The sequence below is a fragment of the Sylvia atricapilla genome, chromosome Z, assembly GCF_009819655.1.
Source record: "Sylvia atricapilla isolate bSylAtr1 chromosome Z, bSylAtr1.pri, whole genome shotgun sequence".
NCBI classification, from domain to species: Eukaryota; Metazoa; Chordata; class Aves; order Passeriformes; family Sylviidae; genus Sylvia; species Sylvia atricapilla.
Genome location: NC_089174.1, coordinates 66,968,072 through 66,987,912, shown reverse-complemented (window position 1 = coordinate 66,987,912; position 19,841 = coordinate 66,968,072). Strand labels below are relative to the sequence as shown.

The 19,841-nt window shown below is 54.3% G+C and overlaps 2 protein-coding genes across 3 annotated transcripts; one reads left to right on the top strand and one right to left on the bottom strand.

Annotated features, from left to right (window-relative positions):
* Positions 1-2,505: 2,505 nt before the first annotated feature.
* Positions 2,506-12,914, bottom strand: GALT (galactose-1-phosphate uridylyltransferase). Of its 2 annotated transcripts, none has more exons than XM_066338566.1 (12): positions 12,832-12,914; positions 12,397-12,566; positions 12,246-12,321; positions 12,066-12,114; positions 11,707-11,836; positions 11,360-11,416; positions 10,945-11,067; positions 9,961-10,093; positions 9,428-9,511; positions 9,191-9,345; positions 8,999-9,092; positions 2,506-3,045 (listed from the first exon to the last, which is right to left on the bottom strand). In XM_066338566.1, the coding sequence occupies exons 1-11, from the start codon at positions 12,884-12,886 to the stop codon at positions 9,030-9,032; spliced, it is 1,095 nt and encodes a 364-aa protein (XP_066194663.1). In that variant the 5' UTR covers positions 12,887-12,914; the 3' UTR covers positions 2,506-3,045; positions 8,999-9,029. The 2 variants fall into 2 exon arrangements, with proteins under 2 accessions (XP_066194663.1, XP_066194662.1); XM_066338565.1 differs by lacking the exon at positions 2,506-3,045 and adding an exon at positions 8,297-8,477.
* Positions 12,915-12,997: 83 nt separating this feature from the next.
* SIGMAR1 (sigma non-opioid intracellular receptor 1) lies at positions 12,998-16,498 on the top strand. The gene is made up of 4 exons (XM_066338499.1): positions 12,998-13,197; positions 13,963-14,163; positions 14,666-14,758; positions 15,046-16,498. Exons 1-4 carry the CDS (start codon positions 13,047-13,049, stop codon positions 15,270-15,272), a joined length of 672 nt encoding a protein of 223 aa, XP_066194596.1. The 5' UTR covers positions 12,998-13,046; the 3' UTR covers positions 15,273-16,498.
* Positions 16,499-19,841: the final 3,343 nt, after the last annotated feature.

Here is a 19,841-nt window from a genome sequence, read left to right as displayed (position 1 = left end):
TTACAGTTTAGGCTGCATGGGGAGCGGGAATGCCAGCAATCAGGCATCCAGAAGAGAATCAGGCCCGGTTCAATATTGAAAGAAGGGCTTTGAAAGGAGTACGCTCATTTCCCTGTTTCGTCCTTTGCCAAGAAAACCAGGGGGATGGAGGAAGGGGCGAAGGGGTGGGGGGAGCAGTGGAAAAAATGTCTTGGCTTGGTCCTCTCTGCTTTTATCTCATGGGCAGCCTGCCGAGACAGGGTCTTCCCCCTGCTGAGCCCTCTGGCAGATCAAATGAAAGGAGAGAAGAGTTATAACCCCCCTGACTGCAGCCCCCTCCCTTCAAGAAAAAGGAGAGGAGGAAAAAGCAAATGGCCCCATGATGCCAACAGTTCACACCCCATCTGGATGGGAAACATCATGAAAAGTCAGCTCCTCAGCATCCATGGGGGGGCCAGGAGATATTCTCCTCAGCCAGCAAAGGGAAGTCCAGAGAGATCCAGATGTGGCTGGAGGGTGGGCTGTGTTCCCATGGAATGGACAGCACTGCTCCACGGCCTTGAAACAAGGGGGAAGGTCACCAGTGGTCCTGGCAAGCATCTCCCATAAGGTTCCTGCTGTGCCTGTTCCTCCATCGTGCCCAACCTTTCAGAGCCAGCTTCAAGCAAACAGCTTAATTAAATGCCTTTATTCCAAGGACTCCCTCTGTGTGTTTGTGTATTTGTGGATTAGCAGTTAATACAGTAAGAGGCTTTATTGTAACTAAATTGATTTCTTCATCTTTTTTTTCCCCTTTTCCCACTCCCCAGAGTGTTCTCCCTCATCACAGGGTTTCCCATGCTGATCCTCATCTTCACTCCCAGACGGCACTGATAAGGGTGTGGTGCTGAAGAGACCACAACAAGAACCTATCCATCAAGATTTGAGGGACTTATGACACGGAAGGCATTCTTTTTTTAGGGTGAATATGTAAGTAAGGGAGCATTGGCTGTGTCATTGTATAGGGCAGAAGAGACCCCTGCTGTTAATGGTGTGTTTGCTTTGACAGCATGGTGGGCACAGGCAGGGTAGGGAAAAAATCTCCAGCCATCCCCAATCCAAGACCACTATGTTTTTCAAGGTAAGGAGGCCAGAGATCTCCAGAGGAAAACCTCAGCTCCAGCCCCACCTCCAGACCCCTGAGGATTTCTTGGCAGGGTCTGTGCAATCCCATCTTCTTCCCAGCTCAATTCAACTTCCCTACATTATAATTAATTCATTAACTGCCTGTAGCATGTTGGCCCCATGTACGACTGCAACATACCCATGTGGAATTAGGATCAAAGAATTACAGGCTTTGATAGCCTGTCACCCAGTATGTCCAGACTACTCCAAAAGCTCACAGTTTTCACAGCCTCTTGCTGTGTGTTATTAGAAAATAGTAAATGGAGTCTTTACTCATTCTGGCACCTGGATATCCTTCTGGGCTTCCCAGGATGGGCACAGACCTGGGCTACGCTTTCCTTCCTTTTCTACCTTTGCCTCTTCCTATTCCTTCCTTCTCTACAGCCTGTCTGCTCCTTCCTGCTTTCCCTCCTTCTCACTTTCCTCTTTCTCTCCTGTTCTCCCCTTTCTCTCCCTCCTTCTTGTCTCATGTTCCCCATTCTTCCACAGGCCAGCAGAGCTGCCCTCTTCCTCTCCCTGGGCAGCAGGAGCCAAAGCCATAATTAAACTTTGCTGCAAGGAATGTGAATCAAAAGTCTGTTAAAAAAGAAAAGAAACGAGGGTACCTGTGGGATTACGTGAGCCAGAAAAATGCAAAGCCGGCTTCCAGCCGCCCATAAAATAGATGCCGTCTCCTTTCCCATTGGCAGGGTTTGGCTGAACACAAAAGAGGATTTTTATGGGAGTTATTTATAGCCTGAATGAATAGTGGTGTGTCTGTCAGAGTGTTTCTGCCTCTCAGCATGAGCCCAGGGTGCCAGCCTCGCCAAGTGATACCACAATGGTTTTGGGATGCCTCCTGCAAACAGGAGACCCAGGTAAACCTTCCTGCAGTGACAGAGGTGACAGCAAAAGAAGATAAATCAGGCCAAGAAAGGACGGGAAAGAGCAGCTGAGGGCAGATACTGCTTCCCCCAGCAGCTTCACCTTGGCCAATGTCACATGCACCTGCCTGATGACAAGCAACGGGCTGCTCCAGCCCACAAGCCACTACTCCAGGTGGATATCCCTGGGATATCGATTGTTCCCCTCTCTAACCTCTTCACTCCTAGCCTGGCTGATTTTCCTCTTCCCTGGTTTGATGGAGATATCTGAGAAGCCTTCCCCCCCATTTGTCCCAGGAGGTGGCTCAAAGATTCATCTCTTTGTGAACGAGATCAGTTTAAAACCATCCGCAAACTCCATGAAAAGCTCAAAAGTTGGCAGTTCAAGAAGTACATTCATTAAATAAAGAGGGGGAGAAAAAGAATAGGCAGAGAGGAGGGGGAAGAAAAAAAAGATTACCTTGCTGAATTAATCAGGCTTCACTGTAATGCTCAGCCTCAGATTTTATTTCCTGTAATAAGCCCATTAATACGGGTGTCTATAGCAGGGGGCTTTTAGCAGCAGGCACCATTAGTGTAACGAGGAAGGGCTAATAGAGTTTTATTGGAATTTTTACTCCAACATCACAGCCTTTTAAAACAGCTGTCTCAATAGGCATTATTATTCTGATTAACATTTAGACAGCACAAATCATAGTGATGCCCTTGGTGTCCCACAGGTTTTATCATAATCATTCCAAGTTCCTGATGTGTCGGCTAGTCATTTCCAGGGCAGAGGGAATTTTAGACCCCAGCAGAGGCTGCAGGTCATTCCTATTCTCCTGTGCCAATGGATCTGCTACTTCTGAGGTGACCTGACGGGCTGTGATGGAGCAGGGTCCTGCTGTTACTGAAGCACATTGGAAGCAGCTGGAATCAGACAGAGGCTTTTTGGGCATCTCTGATCCCAAGAGGAATTTGAAAGCAGGATGGGAAGGGTTAAAAAGCAACCTGGCATCCTGGGGATCCATCCTGGCTTCGCTCTCATTCTGTTTCTTTCCTCTGTGAGAATTAAAAATTTGATTTTAAAAATTCAATTTAAACTAGATTTTTTTAAATTGTCTGAATTAAATATAAAGCCAGCAGTTTGGGTGTGCTAACCCAGAGGTTTGTTGCACAGCATTGTTTTGGGGCAGCAGCCAGTCCTAGGGCTGGGAAACCTTTTTCTTCGTATCTTCAACACTTGAGCCAGAGGAACTGCAAGGGTGTCACACTGAGGATGTCCCAAGGATCCTCCAAAAGCCTAGAGGCATCTGCAGGGCTATCACAGGGGCTCCCACTGCCTGATCAGCCGATGAGGTCTGGCCTCTGTGCAACTGATCCTGCTTGAGCCATGGGGAAACTGAGGCACAAGATGAGGGGCAGCACCTTTTCCATAGGGACAGTGCAGGCAGCCCAGGAGTCCTGGCTCCTTGCCCAAGCACAAAGCCATGAGGGAGTGGAAGAGCTGCCATAATACAGAGACAAATGCAGGCAAAATAAGTGAGGAATTAAACACTAAAAGCAAACAGGCTGCAAATGGACTTTGGGCTTTTATTTCTCAAGTTTTGTTCCTTGAGGGCAATTTATGAGGATATTTTGTTGTGGTCAAGCCTGTCACTGTGCATGGGGAGCAGCAGCTGGTTCATCCCTGCTCCAGCCATATCCTGTGGGGCTCAAATCACCTTAGGTACATTGAAGCAGGTGGTTTGGCTTGGAGCTGGGCAAGGAGCCCCAGGGGCACCAAAGAGGCTAGAGATCTACTAATTACTCACTTATTAGCATCTAATTAGTATCTCTCCACTTTCTCCTCTCTCCCAAGGGCTCTGCTTTTGGCAGGAGTCACCTCATGCCCAGGCACACCCCAGGGGATGATTTTCCACTTCAGATCCATCCTGGCATTGCAATGTCTTGCTGCTCCTGGGGCTCTGTAGCAGACTTCTCAGCATCACTCATGATAATTAGCAAATGTGTAGAGATTTCTTCTCTGGAACATCAGGATGACGGGCAATCCCTGCCCACGGGGCAGGTACAGATGTGTGAGCTTTCATAGCTGGCTCCAGCAGCAGGGGTATGCCAGGCATAGTCAGGGTGCCCAATCTCAGCCATACCAGATTCTGGGTGCTGCAAGGGCTCCAGCCTTCTCCCACCATCTGCACTGCTGGTGGATAACTCCCTTTTGCAGTCAAAGATGACCTTCCCTTTGGCTGCCCCTATCCCAGACCAGTCCTCTGCTCTCCCACCCATACCTGCTCCCCTCTGTCCCCAGACAGTTTTGTTTGGGTCGAATCCAGCTGGAATCTGATGCACTTGTTGTTTCTCTTGCTCTAAACAGAGGCCATTGACTCTAGAATGGGGCCCCTGGATGGGAAAGCCTAAAACCACATGCAATAACAGGTCCCCCACTGCCAAGAGCTGAAGCCCCAAGGTACCTACCCAACACCAAGCATGCAGGAAATTTGGAAGTGCTTACTGACCACATAGATGTTGTAGTGTGATAGTATTTAATTACCAGTATTATCAGATGATTAACCAACTAAATTCCAGCCTCGGGGCTGCCATCCTGAAACCCATGCAGAACTTCCTAGGCAGCATCCAGACATCCCATTGTGTCCACCCGGGACTAGCAGCCATCCCACAACTCATTGTCCCCGAGGGCTCTGAAAATGCCTTGCAGGAAGGACAAACTGGGTACTCTTCCCTGCCCCAGCTGCTCTTGCATGGCCAGCTAAGACATGGAGCCTGCCTGCTTCAGTACACCAATTTGTTTAGCATTTGCTTAAAATTATTAATTGTCTTCATGGTAAGTGCCTGATGATGTCTTTTATTAAAAATGGGAGGGATTTAGCCTTCTCTCCCTCCCTGCTTCCCACCCTCCTCTCCTTCCTTTCCTTTCCTCCATTTCTTCCTTTCATCCTTCTTCTCTTCCTCCCTAAAAATTTACTGTTTTCTTCCTTATTTCATTGCCAAAACCTTTACTCAGTCACAAGCAGCAGCAGACAAGGAGAAATGCAACAATAAGGGCAAATCCAACAGTAAAACTGGAATGAAATGACAGCCATTAACCTGGTATCAGAAAGGACAGTAAAACTGCAGCATGGCAGGAGCCAGCAGGCCTTGACTTGTAACTTTTCTTTCTGATTAAAACACAGTGGTCACAGATTACCTTCCATTGCTCAGTATTTTATTGTCTCACCTGCACTGGAAGGCAGGGGGAAGAGGAAGAGGGGTGGGCAGGATTAGAGACTCAAGATCTGCAGCTTTTCTGCAGCTCTGCAGCCTTTGGCACGTGCCAAGGACACAGACACCCAAAGAAAGGTGATGAACCTGCATCCAGCAGTCGCCTTCTACCGTGAAGTGCTCATGCCAAACGGTCTCTGTCCACCAGGACTGCCTCCCAGACTAGCATCCCAGGGCTCACCCTGGCCAGAGGAGTCACTGTCAGAGCTGGGGGTGCTCTGGGTCTCCCAAAGATGCAGGGCAGGCACAATGATGGACACAGGCACTGCTACAACCCAGGCAAGGACCAGCTCATTTCAGTACAGACAAAGCTCCAGGAGCTTTGGGGAAGCCACATCTCTTGGCAGATTGACCAATTTCTTTCAGTGGCATCAGAAAATGGGACAGAAATGAAAATAAATTCCTGGCCACACCCCCTCATGCATCTCTGCATCTCTGAATCCCCCATGGGGTGAATCCTTGCAGAGCTTGCTCCTTGCAGAGCACTGCTTGTGCCAGCCTAGTGCAGCAGCATTCTGACCCTTTCCTAATCCCTCAAGACCCAAACACCTCTATGGGACCCCAGTGGATTTTAATTCATCCATTCCATGCTTGAGTTCCTTTCACTCTCCCCACCACCTGCCCTGTTTATTCTTCCAGAGTAGCTCAGGGCAGTGATTGCAGAGGACATTTCTGCCCTCTTGCTCGGAGATGGAGACTCCGGACAAGGATGACCCAGTCAGAGAGATAACTTCTCCCAGGATTTCCAACAGCTCCCCTGGAGAAATGAAACAGCACCTAGGAACATCCTTATGGGGAACCCCAATGGGCCCCAGTTCCCCTTTGATGCTCCCAGGTCAAGAACAAGAACTGGATACCCTGCAGGCCCTCCGCTCCCCCATCCCTCACCAGCGACACTTTTTCAATCTCCCTGCAATAAATCACTTTTTAATTACAACTGGACTGCAACTACCAAAATATAAAAGACTTTGGGCTTTACAGCACACCAGCAATGATTCCTATGAATTGCAATGTCTTTCCATCCCCAGCAGCTCCATCTGCATCACCCTGATGCCTCCCTGTGCCATGGGAAAGGCCCATTGCTCCCTGCCAGCCTTTCATACCCTCGTCCACAAGCTAAAAGCATGAGGGCAAGAGGAGGTTGGAGCTGTTGTGAGGAAGTGGGGAGCTCAGCAGAACCAGGGTCAAGCTCTCACAGGTGGGTGTACCCTCTCCTCTTCCTCCGCTAACAGCTGCTTTCATCTGAAACGGCTGTTTCAGATTTTGGGGAGGGGAATGTTGGCTTCATTTAAAAAAAACAAACAAAAAAAATTCTCAGGATATCTCTAAGATTTTTTAGCAGCAGATAAACTTGAGCAGCTGGTTCCTGCAGCAGAGGGCAGCCTGGCACAGGCACCAGCCCTCCTCAGCACACACTGCCCCCCAGCCTCCATCCTAAATCACAACACAACAAACAGGCTGTTCATTAGATGCTGTTTAATTAAGCAATATGGATCCTGCCTCGATATTTACAATCCCACTTGCCCTGATTTATTGGAGAGAGTCCCGTTTTTAAAGACGGCGACTGTAAAGTTTAATACCGCTTGACTTAACTGCAGAGTTTCATTTACGGCCGCGGGCCGAGGCGCGGCAGCCCGGGCTGGGAGCCACCAGGCCATTAAATCAGAGCTAACTGCGCGTGCAGGGAGATGACTAGCTTTGTTACAAGCGGTTCAGCGGCTAATTACCCCGAGCTGGATTGCCACACTTTAGTCAATTTGCTGCCTCTTTCCCAGGACCCTGGAGAAAAAGCACGGAAGTTGGGAAGTTGGAGCGGAGACACTTGTTACAATGGAAAGGGCTCACAATCCGGATGGTGGTGGAGAACAAACGGGCTCTGTTTGTCCCAGGAGGAGAGAGATCAGTTTTGCAAGAGGCCAGATTCCCAGGTGGGCAGCCCTGATGCCCTGGTGAGGGATGCTGTGTACAATGACCCCTCCAAACTCAAGGGTCAGCCACCAGCTCCTCTCCATAGCACCTGGGGAGCACTGAGGTCAGGTAAGAGCGGTTTGTGGCTCTTGGGATGAGGCAATCAGGCAGAAAGACAGGACCAGCATGTAGGAGGGCATCCAGCATCACACAGGCCAGGAGACCCTTCCATGTGTCCCAGCACCATGGATACAGATAGGGGAGCGATGCACAGAGAGGGCATAGGGAACACAGCCCTACCCAAGAACTGTTGTCTTGGAAGTAGAATAAGAGCATTTCTCTCCTTGCAAGGTATTTCTTGCCTCCAGGAATGCACTCACAGACTCGACAAAGGAGAGGGGTCTCACTAAGAGAGTTGTGAGAATGGCTCACTGGTGACAAATAAAACTATTTGTGAAGATGTGAGAGTACATAGTGCTTCGAATTTCCCCACATTACTGTCTATCACCCTGCAGAGTCCCAGGGCTTTCCTGGAGGGAAAGGGAGGAGAGCACAGACAGAGGTGAATAGAATACCCCCCCAGCTCAGCCCAGGGTCCAGGTTGCAACTGTCCTACCCCATGGTGGGCACAGTGAAGGGGGGAGCAGCACCAGGAAGAGAGCTGGATTCCCTGGCAGACCCCAGGGGAGTGATGAACCAGCCCCTGGCTGCATCCCAGCAGCCCCTGTACCTGCAGCAGGCAGCATGAGGGCCGCTGCCCAGCAGTCCCAGACAGAGAGGATGAAGAGAAACAGCTCCAGGGCTAAGCATCTCAACCAGCAGCCTCCAGGCAGCCAGTCTGCCAGGGCTCAGCCCTTTCCCAGGAGCTGACTAAGCCTTGGGCTGCATCCATTCCTTCTCCCTTTTTCCCACTCTTCCACAAGCCTGCAGCACTCACAGACAGACTCAGAGCTCCCCCCAGGGAGGAAGAGGAGGCAGCGCAGAGGCAGTGACAAGAGCAACAGGTATTGGGCTGCCAGCACATCCCCTGAGCCCCGTGTTACTCCCCCACCAGCAGCTGGGGGTCTTCACCAGAGACTCCAAACCTCCCACCTAGTGCTGAGAGCCGCAAGAGCACAGGTAGAGGCACTTTGCTTCCAGGTTTTATTGTCCAGGGGGATTGTGCCCCTCCATGGGGCAGAAGAACTCCGAGTCCCACCAGGGAGACTGGACTGGTAAGAAGGGTAATGCCTTCAGTGGTGGTAGGAGCGTGCCATGGGGGCAGAAGACAGAGCTTCAGAGAGTGGAAGAGACAAGGAACACCACCTGCACAAGGATGCCACGGGATTAGGCCCCAAGTCCCCAAACAGGCAAAACCAGTCCCAGAAACCAGCCAAGCCATAACAAGGTTCAGGAGAATCTGGGAGCTCAGAGGGCTCACAACTGAAATGAATTCCCAGACTCTGGTTCTCACCACTCTCAGTTGACTCGTGGCCTTACTGAGCACACCAGATGATACAATCTTAAACCTCTACTGTTAGCGTAGCACTGTCAGGCCCACCACCAAACCATGTCACTAAGTGCCACATTTACACACTTTTTTTAATACTTCCAGGAATACAGTGATTCCACCACTTCTGTGGGCAGCCTGTTCCAATGTGTGACCACCCTTTCGATGAAGAAATTTTCCACAACATCCAATCTAAATCTCCCCGAGCACAACTTCAGGCTGCTCTCTCCTGTCCTATCATTAGTTATCAGGGAGAAAAGAAGAACCCTCACCCGTCTATGAACTGAGCTCTTTTCAGGTAGTGGTGGAAAGTAGTAAGATCCCCCCTCACACTCACATCCTAGGACTGGATGCTGTGCTGCTCCCCATCACACCTCCTCAGCCCTCTTCTTGTAGTGCACCTCAGGGAGGCTCCTCAGGCGCTCAGCTGCCTGCAGGGCACAGCACAAGGGACAGCCAGGGGCTGGTCCCAGGGACAGCCCTGGCACACAACCCCCTGGCTCCCCCAATCCCCTTCAGCTGCACTCACCTGCTCTGGGGTGAGGTCCCTCTGTGCCTGTGCCAGCATCTCATATCCCACCATAAACTTGCGGACAGTGGCAGAGCGCAGCAGCGGGGGGTAGTAGTGGGCATGGAGCTGCCAGTGCCTGCAGTCCTGCTCCAGGAAGGCACCTGTGGGGGCTCCTGCAGTGGGTAGAGGCACTACGTGAGATGCACGGAGGGGACGGGGAAGTGGATGAGAGGATTGTGGAGCCACACCACTCACCATGCCAGCCCATGGAGTAGGGGAAAGACACTTCAAAGAGGTTGTCGTACTTGATGAGCAGCCTCTGCATGATGGAGGCCAGACCTGCAGAAAAGTGACAGCAATTCATACCTTGAGCTGCCAGCAGCTCGCCAGGTGTGCGGTGGGGTCACCTGCAGTACCTCTCCCTGGGTGGACATCAGTGACAAGCAGGAGGGATGCACTTGGTAAATCCCATCCCTCCCCACTCACACAGGCAGCCTGAGCAATGCAGCAGGAGAAGCCCCCCAACAATGCAGGGATGCATACACTTCATCACCCCAAAAGGACATGAGTCCCACCAGCAGTGCTGACTGTGCCTGAACAACTAATTCTTATCCAAACAAAACAGAGTTGCCATTCCCCTCCTCAGTTAAGCTCAGCAGCCCCCACGCCAAGGACACAAGCCCTCCAGAACCTTCCAGAGCCTTTGTTAGGCTGCCTCCTAACAAAGGTCAAGCCCAGAGAACATCCACATACAGGGATGTGGTACAACAAAGCTCAGAGCCACTCACTGTCCTTCTCACTGTCACTAAGGTCCTGGAGGCGACAGACATGGCGGCGGGGCAGCAGCAGGGTCTGGTAGGGCCACATAGCCCAGTATGGCACCACGACCAGCCAGTCTGCATTCTCCACAACCAGCCGTTCCTGCAGGGCACAGAATAACACAATCAGTTAGGTTGCAAAAGACTTCTAAGATCATGAAGTCCAACCTATGATCTAAAATCACCTTATCAATTAAACTATGGCCCTGAGTGCCACATTTTGACTCCACCGCCTGCCTGGGCAGCCCATTCCAATGTTCAATCACTCTCACAGTGATGAATTTTTTCTTAATGTATAGCCTAAACTTCCCCTCCCATAGCTTAAGACTGTGCTGTCTTGTCCTGTCACTGGTTGTCTGGCAGAAGAGATCGACCTCCCACTGACTAAAACCTCCTTTCACGGAGTTGCAGAAAGTGACAAGGTCCCCTCTAAGCCTCCTTTTTTCCAGGTTAAACTCCCCAAGCTCCCTCAGCTGTTCTTCATAGGGCCTGTGTTCCAGATCTTTCACCAGCTTTGCTGCCCTTATCCAGATGAATTCGAGCATCTCAATATCCTTCCTAAACTGCGGGGCCCAGAAATGGACACAGTATTTAAGGCAGAGCCTCACCAGTGCCAAGTACGGATGAAGAATGACTTCCTTGATCTTACTAGCCACACTATTCCTGACACAGGCCAGATGCCATTGGCCTTCTTGGCCACCTGGGCACACAGCCGGGTCATGTTCAGTCAGCTGTCAACCAGTACCCGCACATCCCTTTTCTGCCTGGCGGCTGTCCAGCCACTCTATCCCCAGCTGGTAGCACTGCAGGGGGGTGTTACATGCCGTGCTTTATGGGGACATACACAGTCCCAACTGTGGCACTCCTAGGGCCCAGCTCCTGGGGGTTGGGGAGCCCACCCCAGCACACAACGAGCTCCCAGGGAGGGGATATGGACAACATCCATGCCTTTACCTTCCGGCAAGCCTCCTGCTCAGCATACTCCAGCAGCATGGGCACACCGTGCTGGCTCAGGTGCTGGCGCTGGGTCCGGTCCTCCAGGCACGCCTCGTTCGGGAGAAAGCTGCTGGCCCACACCTGGGAGGGACATTGGGGCACAGGACTGAGGTGCTCGTACCCCTGACTTGCAGGGGTACCTCTAAACCCATCTGGAGGTCCCTGCTGCCACCAGGTGGAGAGTCTGGCAAGTGACAGACACAAGGGACAGTCCTCAGAGAGAATGTGACAGGACAGACACAGCGGTCTCCTCACTGTAAAAAGCTTTGGGACCAGGACAGAGGTATTGCCATTCACATCTCCCCTCAGGGCTTGCTGTAGGATCACCACAGGGGGTTGTAGTTTAGCCAGGTCAGAGGTGGGGCAGCCTCACCTGGCAGTGGGGGTGTGGGTTGGAACAGCCCATCATGGCTCCCTTGTTCTCAAAGATCTGTAAGAAGAGGAAAAGGTGCAGCCAGCAGGTCCCAGGCACAGGGCCCCACTGCAGGCCATCATGGCGTCCCCAGCACAGCAGGGAAGCAACCTGCAGGAGACCAGAGCCTCACACCCACACAAAAAGCTCAGCAGGGCACAAAGGCTCAAAGGACACAAAGGCTCAAAGGGCACAAAGCAGGAGACCTACACATGACTAGGATGTTCCCAACCCCAAGTACTGCCAGAGTACCCAGCACTGGCCTCCCACCTTCACCCACAAAGGAGCAGCCCTCATCAGCCCCACACCTGCACCCAGGGGTAGGAAGCACCCAGCTCAGTCGCCAGCTCTGCCCACGCATCGATGACAGCCCGGATCTCTGGCAGGGACATGAGGGGCAGCGTCAGGTCCGACCAGGGGTGGAAGCACATCACCTTGCTGTAGAGGAAACATGCATATCTGTGACTGCGGGTGTCTCTAGAGACCCTTACAGCTTTGCTCACTGCAGTGGGACACGGGGCAGGGCCAAACCCCCAGAATGACCCCAAAACTGGTAAGGTGTGTACAGAATAGGCACTGCATAAGGGGAGCAGGCCCAGTCCAGCACCATTCCACAGGTTCTTGACAAATTGTGTCCCAAATCCCCTGAAGCCATGTAGGTACTTACCACACACCCTGGGCTGGGGCAGCTCGAAACAAGGGGTGATCACTGTCATCTAGGGAAGGACACAGAGTGGGCAGGGAGAAGGTGCTGGGGCAGAACCCAAGCCTCTCCAAGCCACCCTGCAGCAGCCCCAGGACTCAAGTCGAGGGGCCCCCATCAGCCTGCTCTGCTCCCTAAAGTTACCGGGCTCTGGAGCATCAGGCTGCAGTGCAGGGAAGTCATTTGGGAAGACAAAAGTACCCTCGTAATTGGGATTCACCTGCCGGGTGAGAGATGGTATGAAGGCAGGGAGGGGGAGGCAGGGAAGCCCGGGTCCCTCTGTCCCTGGAGGTACCTCGCCGTTGGCCCGGGTGGCCCCGGGGCAGAGGGGGTTCTTGGGGTCCCAGCGGGGCACATCCTCGGGGGGCGGCTTCTCGAGCTGACCCTGCCAAGGGCGCTTCACCCGGTGGGCCGATACCAGCACCCAGTCGTCCCGCAGCGGGTTGTACCGAACGTGCTGATGCTCTGCGGGGAGGGAGAGCGGCGGAGCGTCAGGAACAGACCCCCTGCAAAGGGGGTACATGCACCCCGTCTTGCTCAAGGTGCAAGCAAGACCGTCTGCACGCCGCTTTACGCCCTCCATCAGCTTCACCCCTTCCTCCCTTGTCCCAGCCCGGAAGCCCCGCTGCTCTGCGCAGGGAAGTCCCCGGAGCTCCCGCTTCCCGGGGTCGTGCTGGGGCTCCGCCGCGGGTCTGAAAGGAAGGATGAAGGAAGGCAACCCCATCCGTACCGCTGGCGCGGAAGCGGCCGCCTCCCTCCGCCACCCCCGCCGGCGACGGCTCCATGCCTCCCCTCTCCCGGAAACCCGGCGGAACCGGCCCCTTCCCGGCTCCCGCCCCTCCCCGCCGCGCCGGCGCAGCCGCCCGGGCCGTGCGTGGCGTGGCCGCGGCGGGGGCGGTCCCGGCCCGGGTCCCGCTCCCGGTGCCGGGGGCGGCGGAGCGCGGCATGGGCGCGGCGTGGGGGCGGCGGGCGCTGCGGGCCGGGCTGGCGCTGGGAGCGCTGGCGCTGGTGCTGCAGGGGCTGCGCGGGTGGCTGGCGGCCAAGCGCTACGAGTTCACCCCCGCCGAGATCGCACAACTCGCCCGGCACCACGCGGGTACGCGCCGCCCGTGGGGATGCGGAGGGGCGGCGGGGAGAGGGGCCTCGGAGGGTGGGGGTGGCGATGGGGATAGGCGAGGGGTTGAGGATGGAAAAAGGAGCGGGAGACGTGGCGGGGAGCGGCGGCCTGGGCTGTAAGGGGGAGCTGTAGCGGGAACGGAGGAGCGGGGAGAGTACGGTACAGGGGGCCAGGATCATGGGGGAAATGGGCCCGGGGCAGGGAGCGCCAGGGAACTGGGCCTGGGCAGCAAAACTGAGGCAAGGAGGGGATCGGTACCGGGGCACAGCAACGGGGAACGCAACAGGGGGAAGGGGGGTGGAAAATGGGACTGTAGCAAGGGAGGGATGAGAACCAGGGCAACGGCATCATCCAGCCTGGTTGGGGCTGAAGCCCCATGTGGGTCAGGCCTGGGCCTTCTGAAAAGGACCTCATGGGGTACAGGGAGTTTGGTCGGGGCCGCATGTCACCAGGACAGGGGCACTGTCACCTTGCTTGGGTCTCCCATATCGCCCAGCACCTGGGATGGGCTGTCAGACTGGAGCACTCGGTGCTGCTTATCCTTCATCACCATCCAGGGAGGCAGTGGAGCTGGGTCAACAGGAGCTGAGGGCTGGAGAGAGGAGATATCTTCCCTAGGCAGACCTGCCAAGAGAAATGCTGAGACTCTGTGGCTGTGCAGGGGATGTGTGTGTGTGGGGGGGGGGGTGGGTGCTCGGCTGAGCTTTTTCTGTAGCAGGGACTTAAAGTGACTGGGTGCTGCAGGGCTGGACCATGAGCTGGCTTTCTCCAAGATCATTGTGGAGCTGCGAAAGAAGCACCCAGGCCACATCCTGCCAGATGAGGACCTGCAGTGGGTGTTTGTGAATGCAGGCGGGTGGATGGGCTCCATGTGCCTGCTCCATGCGTCACTCACTGAGTACGTCCTGCTCTTCGGGACAGCTGTCGACACTGGGGGACACTCCGGTAAGCCGGGGCACTGGGCTGCTGGGCAGGGGAGTTCTCCGAGCTATTTCTACTCCACTCTTTCAGATGCAGCTGGCCATGATATGCCCAGCACAGGGAGCCTGCTACTTCACTACTTATATGGTGCTGGCTAAACACTCCCTGCAAGGGGACCAGCCCCCATGGTGTCCTGCAGCATCTGCAGGTCCCTGTATGTGATACTGCTCTGTGGCCAGGACTCTGCATCCAGCCGGCAGGCAATGGCAGGTATCTCATCTCTCAATGCTTCAGGAGAGAGCAAATGCCAAAGAAGCTGGAAATGATGGGCTTAAGGACACCAAGCGGCCCTGCCTGGTGGTATACGGCTCTTCACACAATGAGGGTGCTAGAGCCATTAGCACTTATTGGTGTATTGAGGCACTGGGGCTGCCATCCTGACACCACCACTCTACAATTTAGACCTGGGCTCCTGTGCTGCCCCTGTCAGGGAGACACTGAGCCAGTGTTGTCTGTCCTCCCACAGGTCGCTACTGGGCAGATATTTCTGACACAGTCATCTCGGGGACATTCCGGCAGTGGAAGGAGGGGACCACCAGAAGTGAGATCTACTATCCAGGTAAGTGCAGCAGTATGTTGACCTGTGGGCTGCATTCATGTTCTTGGGGCACAGCCACTTGCTGTTGTTGAGGCCCACCCTTTGAGCTGACAGAAGCCATGAAATCAGAGCAGTTTGGGTCCCCAGTGGCATATCCCAGCATCTTAGTGGATGGCAGTAAGAGAAAAGGGAGCAAGGCTGGGGTGGAGTTGGAAAGCTGAATGCTGCAGGCCCTAATCCCATGTCTTCCATTTGGGTGTGATATGGGACAGCCAATTGAAGCGGTGCTTATTTGTGTGTTTTGGCAGGGGACACCATTGTGCATCAGGCAGGAGAGGCCACGTCAGTGCAGTGGAGTGCAGGCACCTGGATGGTGGAGTACGGCCGGGGCTTCATTCCCTCCACACTGGCCTTCACCCTGGCTGACACCCTCTTCAGCACTCAGGATTTCGTCACCCTCTTCTACACCCTCCGTGTCTACGCAAAGGGCCTGCTCCTGGAAGCAAATGCCTTTTTCAGCACCTTTGGGTGCTGAGCCTGTCTCACCAGGACACCCTGCTGAGCCCAATTGGCTCCTTTCCTTCCCAGCCTTTTTGTCTTCCCCCCCGAGCCCAGGTTCTAGCAGAGGACGCAGGAGATCCCCTGTGCCTTCCCCAAATTGTTCTGTCCTTTCCCCACAGGCCAACAGGGTGCCAGGACAGAGGGACCTAGGTAGTCACAGCAACACAGAACATCACTTCTCTTTACTACCTGCCTGTCCCTCCTTTCTATCAGAGTCATGTCCTGCTTTTCCATCCCTCAGGGCTGGAGTGACCTCGCAGCGTACCAGCACCCCTGTGTGCCCTCAGCATGCAGCGGGAGAGAAGCTGGAGCTGGCTGTCCCCAGGCCCCGAAAGATTTCCTCAGCTCCTGAGACATCAGGGGAATGATACTGCCCTCGGGGCAGGGTGCACAGGGTAGACCACACCAAAGCGCCCATTGCAGAGGTCGGCCACTAAGTCCCCCATGTCTCTGGCAGCCTGCCGGGACTGCAGGCTGCAAAGTGCTGTGTCCAGCTGGCAGCGTCTCCCGTGGCTCCATCCCTGCTGATGTGGGTTGGCAGCACACAGTGTCACCCTGTGACACTGGGCAGGATCAGCGCTGAGACCCTCTGGAAGTGGGGGGATCCCTGGTTTCTGTGCTGGAGGGCCGTGTGCTCCCCTGTGTGTCATCTGCCCTCGGGGATGGCTGGGGCTGGAAGAGGGTCGCTTTCCCGCAGTCGTCTCCCAGCAGTGCCCCCCAAGGGGGAAACCCACCGTCTGTCGCCTTAATGGAGACCCCGTTCTGCGTGGCCTCTTGGCTATGCACATACCTAGTGTCCTTGAGTGCCCAAATGTCTGTACTAGCTCAGGATGGGATCTCGCCCCTGAAAATGCTTCCCCCGGTTGTGAAGCCCCCTGGGGACAGCCACTCTGTTCGGCTCCCGGCATGGGATCCCGGCTGCCAAGAGAGTGCTGTAATCCTCCAACCAAACCCAGCTGTGCACCTTGCTTGCACCCCTGTGGTCAGACCCGTGTGAGCTCACTGCTTGTTGGAGGGTTTTCACCTCCACTCTGCTGCCAAACACACGAGTGTGTCCCTGGCCACCCAGGCCTGTAGCATGTTGATCCTACTGCTCCCCAGACTGTCCCTGTTCTGCTGACCAGCAGCCCTGCACATGGGCTGGTTCTTAATTTGCTACCTGGAAAGACATACCAGTAATAAAGTTGTTCATCCCACATACTTGAGTCTCTGGAAGAGTCTCTGAAGTGTGCAGAGCCCTGCCACAGTGAAGCCTGAGCTCCAGCCTCAGCAGCAGTCCTGCAGACAGCTGGGTGTCCCCGGGGAAGCTGGAATCATCCTACTCAAGGTCCTGGGAGCTGGGGCTACAGGCTGGGCAGGATCATCCCTGTCTCAGCTCCCGGGGATTGGCAGAAGATGGTGCTGTTACTCCTCTCACCACTGCAGTCACTGGTGACCAAAAGCCTGGGCTGGTGTCTGGTCCCTGCTTCCATAGGCAATCCTGGAGCTCAGTGGCCTCCATCCTTTTGAGGGATAGTGGCAGTTCTGCATCTGTGCCCCCCCCCTAAAGATGGTTGGACCCACACAAAGGGGGCGTTTTTGACAGGTTTGTGCGTGCACACACACACATGCTGTTAGATGTCACGCCTGTGTGTGTGCTTCACAGCTCATGTGTGCATATAGGTAGAATAGTTTTCAGGTGGGTGTGAGCACAACAGGTGGGGCTGGCACACATTTATAAATAGTTTGAACAATCAGGGATCTGTCCATACAGAGCAACTGCAGGTGTGTGAGTGCTGGGGCTTATGTGAGTAGGACGTGTGCATGGGTGTAGCCAGAAGAGTTTTGTTCCTCTGTGTGTGTGTGCCCATGCAGGTGACAGAAGTGTGTCACACCTGTGTGTGTGCACAGCCTGCAGTGCACATGCCAGCAGGTGCTCACCCCTGTGTGTTCATGGACAGGCAGGCTGTGTTTGTGTGTGCACACACATGGGCAGGCTCTGTGTGTGTGTTCCTGTGGGCTACCCGGCCTCCCTGGCCCCACACCAGGGCTGTTCCCTGGGATTTGGCAGGGCCCAGGTGGGGAACACAAGCAATCCCACAAGCTGGCCCACGCAGCAAGGCGCTAACTCAGCAGCTCATATCAATACCGCTCCACTTACAGCGAAGGCCGCGTAATGAAAATCCGATGGGCACGCTGGTGGGAGTAAATAAGTATGCCATTAAAATAAGAAAATCAAAGCTCTGGACAGGTCTTTTCTCTTGCCCATTGATTTCTTTTATTATGGAAATATTGCTGCTAAATAACATTAGTGTGAACAATCTCAGTAGTGTTTTCTGTAGCGCCCATGTCAATAACTCCATCCTGGGTGGGTGATCCCCCCCCTCAGCTCAGCTGCAGGGCCAGCAGCCCTGTCCATGCAAAAGGCTGCTCTGGGGGTTCCTTCCTCAGTATCCCCAGCTCAGCTGGCTTGAAGAAAGAAACCATGATAAGCAGAGAAACTACACGGTATGGGGTGGCTGCTCAGGCAAATGCCAGCAGGGTGGAGCTGGGCTTCAACCCAGGAACCCTAGCTGCTTTGCTGCAGCAGGAGGGGTTGTCCCCATCTCAGCATGGAGATCTGAGTGCCAGGCATTCATTAAAGGGTAAGAAAAAGCATCCCTTTGGCGGCTGCAATCTCTTAATCAGCTAAGTGTCTCCAATGACCAGCAGAGAAGAGACGAGTTCTGGACACAGCAAGCTCTGCCAGCTGTTGGTGCCTCTGCCTCCTCTTCCCGTGCCTCCTCAACCATGCCCAAGTCCATGCTCGTCTGAGCCAGCTGCCTGCAGTTTTGCCATCATTTGATTCTCATAGAGAAACTGAGGCACGGGTAGGAAGCTCATCTGCAATCACCCAGCAACAGCACAGCCCTAGTGCTAGGGCCAGGTCTAGCCCCTTTCCCCCTTGGTCACTCAGACACACAGCATCCTTCAAAATGCCCACAGGCAGCAGGTACTCCTTGGAGAGACAGAAGATATGACCAGGACACACAGGAAACATGCACCCTTTGGTGTCAGAGGCCAGATGAGACCCCAGGGCACCTCAAAGGGCACCAAACCCTTAAGGAGTGGCTGGAGATGGACAAGCCAGCCAGCTGGACGGAGCCAGCCACGAGCACGTGCACCCTGGGTCTGGTAGACCCCAGTCCCAGCTGAAATAGCCATGAGTGACATCTCCCCAGAGCTGTCACCAGGACAAATGCAGATCGCTGCCCTCCTAATACCTTTCCCCTGCAACTTGCTTTATCTTGCTGTCCCTCCACATGCAATGGGTATTGATTAGCCCACAGGATCTATGTCTTGATTTCTCCTGTGGTATCTCTCTGCTCCAAGTATCTCTCACTCTGCTCCACTGTCTGCTGTGCCCATCTATACCTCCACTATCTATCTGTGCCACCTCAGCCACAGCTGTCAATTGCCATTTGGAGAATTTCTGTCCAGCTGGGAGCATCACCAGACCCCATCGGTGCAAAATGCTGAGTGGCGGGGTAAAGGGGACACAGCCCTGCTTACTTGCCCCAAGGACAGCCTAAGAATGGATATACTTCATGACCCACGTGCAGAACTCCAGAGCTGCTGTTATCAGTGTGGAAGTTCCAAAGAGGAACAGAGTAGAGCAAGTCCCTTGGCCATGCCCAAGGCAGAGACATGTTGCACCCCTGGAGACCTTGGTGTTGCCACTAGTCGGCCTGGGTGCTAAACTGACCCAGGCACCCCAACCCCTCTGCCTTGCAGAAGGGGAGCTGGCCCAGACACTTGGGTTCCTGTTGAGCCATGGAGAAGACACCACATCTGTTTCACCCCACCCAGCCCAGTTTTCACTGTGCAGGGGATAAGGTACAGCCCAGAGCAGAGGGTGCAGCACACCGGGGTGCAAGGCAGGAGCTCTGGGAGGGGAAGGTGGAGCCATGTGGGATGGGATCCTGTGCAATAAGTTCTGAGGGTCATCTGGCCCTGTGGATCCCTCTGAAATAGGGCCATGTCTCATCTTCTCAGTGCAATTCAACAAGAGTGCCATACTGACTAGCACTCAGAGGGGCTGGCAAGCACCAGGAGGTCTCTGCTGCTGCCGCAGTGGGATGGGATGGGCCAGTGCAAACTACAGCTGTCCAGCCCTGAAACAGGATGGTCGACAGCTAATTTATCTCCTGTGCAAAGATAAACAGCGCCTGGGGGCCCTGCGGGGTCGGGAGCTGCCCTGCACTCCCAGGGAACTGTCTGATTTTGCCAGGAGAACCTCCTTGATGAGCATGGTGCACTGTGTCAAATCTTGGTGAGATGCTAGGAGTTTAATGATCCCCAAGAATCACCAGAGCCATGGCAGGACACGGGATAGTTTCTTACAAGATATTCATAGGGAAACTAGAGAGCACAGAAGCAGCAGCTTTTCTCCACAGAGAGAGCTGGTGGAAGCGGCAGAGCTGGGCCATGGAGCCTGAGAGCAAAGTTCCTGCCACCAGCATGGCCAGCAGCTGTTTTTCCTTAAGATGCTTGGAGGACAAGGGAGGACTTGGCTCATTCTGGT